The sequence below is a fragment of the Gossypium hirsutum genome, chromosome A07, assembly GCF_007990345.1.
Source record: "Gossypium hirsutum isolate 1008001.06 chromosome A07, Gossypium_hirsutum_v2.1, whole genome shotgun sequence".
Taxonomy (NCBI): domain Eukaryota; kingdom Viridiplantae; phylum Streptophyta; class Magnoliopsida; order Malvales; family Malvaceae; genus Gossypium; species Gossypium hirsutum.
In genome coordinates this window covers 31,713,680-31,716,558 of record NC_053430.1, presented here as the reverse complement: position 1 = coordinate 31,716,558, position 2,879 = coordinate 31,713,680, and the positions used below count along the sequence as shown (strand labels likewise).

At 33.5% G+C, this 2,879-nt stretch overlaps 1 protein-coding gene and 1 non-coding gene across 2 annotated transcripts; both read right to left on the bottom strand.

Annotated features, from left to right (window-relative positions):
* Positions 1 to 360: 360 nt before the first annotated feature.
* On the bottom strand, positions 361 to 433 carry TRNAA-AGC (transfer RNA alanine (anticodon AGC)). Its single transcript has one exon. It is a non-coding gene; the product is annotated as a tRNA-Ala (tRNA).
* Positions 434 to 762: 329 nt separating this feature from the next.
* LOC107955262 (desiccation protectant protein Lea14 homolog) lies at positions 763 to 1,745 on the bottom strand. The gene is made up of 2 exons (XM_016891005.2): positions 1,463 to 1,745; positions 763 to 1,120 (listed from the first exon to the last, which is right to left on the bottom strand). Exons 1-2 carry the CDS (start codon positions 1,666 to 1,668, stop codon positions 871 to 873), a joined length of 456 nt encoding a protein of 151 aa, XP_016746494.2. The 5' UTR covers positions 1,669 to 1,745; the 3' UTR covers positions 763 to 870.
* Between the last annotated feature and the right edge of the window lie 1,134 nt (positions 1,746 to 2,879).

Sequence of the window (2,879 nt, the reverse complement as noted above, 5' to 3'; positions counted from 1 at the left end):
TACATCATTTACTTTCTATAATAATTAAAATTAAATTGATAATATATTTAAATTTGATATTATTCTACAAACCCTATAAATTGGAATGAACGAGAACCCAATAATCCCCGTAAGTTGAATGAATTTTGTCATTTTTGCTGCTACCTATGACAGTCTGTTGGTGCAGAGAAGTATGTTTCCATATTCTACGTTTACCAATAGCATTTGGGCATTGAGAAGGGACAAATTTGTCTACAAAATCAATCAGCATCGGCAAAACTCATACGACAAAAAAAAACTAAACAGTGTTTAAGGCCTAAGGATACTGGGCTGGACTCTGAAGCACGCTTGATTGAATACTCAAAAATAAAAAAGAAGGAATGGAGATGCGGGGTATCGATCCCCGTACCTCTCGCATGCTAAGCGAGCGCTCTACCATCTGAGCTACATCCCCGAACGATTTTAGGTCTTAGAAAAATTTTTAGTATCTTTAATTTTGTATATTGACCATGTTACAAATCTTGATTGTTTATCTCGAACTGACCCAAGCCATTTCATTGATGGTGGAGATGTTACTTCAGTTGAGGGAAAGTCATCACTTTATCCCATCTGAGAAAGGAAGTTCATGTTCAAGGTCTCCACCGTGATGGTAATGAAATGTGTTTTATTTTAATGGGTTAGAATTGAACCTCTAAACTCATAATTAAAGGATTTCATGATTTCCCTTCTCTTTTGATCAAAGGTAAACTCAAAACTTTATTAAAAAAAAATATAGATCTAGGATTAGCTCGGATCGGTAAAAACAATTTATTCAACTTAAAGCACATATAGTATTTTTGACATATAATTCATGTTTCAGAAAAGAAAGAATACATGAGGGATGAATAGAAGTCAAAAGAAGTCTCTGAAAGTAGGAAGCTTGATCTCTCCTTTCTGAGAGAGAGGGATGGTCAGGTCTCCAAAGAGAGGAAGATCCACGGTGAGTCCCACTTCCAATTCATAGTCAATATCCCAGTCTGCACCGATGTCCTTTATCAAGCTTACCAATACGCTATGCGGTACCTTCACTTCCACGTCCAACATCGTCGAGTCGCTTGCCTTCAGTGAACCCGGGTCTGGTACTTTCCCCGATGCAATCACCCTGTCGCAATTTCACAAATCATCAATAGCTAAATCAAACGCCCAACATAATCCCAATTTCCAATGTCTAAGACGGTCCATTATTGGAATATCCGCTAGGAAGAATCTGTCAAAAGCGCCATTATAATTCTTGTGTTGTTTTTTTTTTCAGATTTCAAACCCCAAAGCCATTTAAACAGATCAGTATGAATAGAAAAATGTGTCAAACATGAATGAATAAACCATATCCCATGGTGCAACTTCAAAAACGAATCTCAGAAATCAAATATTTATAAAAGAAAACGAAAAGGAATAGTGAACAGAAGATTGATGAAAAGCGGAGAGGAGAGGAGGGGGATCAAACCTGCCAGCACTTTTGAGAGTGTAAGAGATCTCGCAGATGGGGATAGGAGCGCTATAGGGGTTGGTGACGGAGACTTTAGCTTTATACTGGATGCCGTCAAAGCCCGCATGGGTCAGATCAACATCCGTGATGCTAGCCTCAGGCTTCTTCATATTGGCCACCTTATCGGCCACAAAGTTCTTCGCCTTGTCCAACAACTCCGCCATCGTGTACAAACTGACTATTAGATTTGGGGGATGGCTCGATATCTGAGGATGCTGTCTGTTTTGACGTTAGAGACCCCTCATGTTTGGGTTTCCATTTTATAAGGGAGCGGGGGCATCTGTGTAGGTGACACGTGTAAATTAGACATGCTTGATGGATGATGATGGCACGTGAGAATAAACGCGTAGAGCTGTTGGTTAGTTTTTCCGTAGAGGGAGATCTGTGCTTTAATTTTGGCAACTTCTCCTGTCCACGTTTTAAGTAGTCGCAACTTCAAAGCAGATTTTTAGATTCTTTGTTGAGGGAGCTTTAATGTTTATTATTATTATTATTATTATTATTGAATTGGTTTGATAAAGTTAATTGTCTACAGAAAATGGGGATTTACGTCAGTAAATATAAGTTATTAGGTTGGGACATACAGTAAATAAATTATGAGTAAAAAATATGCAAATTTTTTTAAAATTTTATAGTTTATAATTGAATTCACGGGAGTTAATAAAATATATCTAAACTTTCTGGTAAAAGTATTTTATGTTTTTTTAATAATTTTATATTTATTTTAAAGTAAATATCTAAAACTATAATTTAAAAAAAAATCTGTGGTAAAATTAAGAAATTTAAAATTCTTTTGGGTGGATTCAATTAATTTTAATTTTGGTGTTATTTTTATATAATTTTTTCACCAATATCACTTTTAAATATAAGAATATGTAAATGATATTAATTTTCTGGTTAACTTTGTAAGTCATTTTTTCTTTTCTTGTATCTGTAAAATTTTAATATGAATTAAAGTTTTAATGTTAAAAAGATTATACTCTAACTAAACTAAACTAATAAAAATAGTTATAGAATTATTCTGTATTATAAAAAAATAGGATTGCATACATTAAAGAAATGTAAATAATATGATTGATAAAAGACATTATTAAATTAATCATATTAAATTATTTTAAAAAAATAAATGTTAAATTAAAATTTTATATATTGTTTTGGTAATTGAGTTTTAGCTTGATTGGTATGAATATTGTTTGTCAATACAATATGATTGAGTTTGAATGCGCTGAAGTATAATATCTTCTTATTTATGGGTTGGTGAGTGATTATGGTATAATCACAACTTATTCAAAAATTTATAAAAAAAAAAAACTGGGAGAATACGTGGGAAGCCCCTGTCCAGTGCCCACCCCTTTAAACTCGCCCCTAATCATGT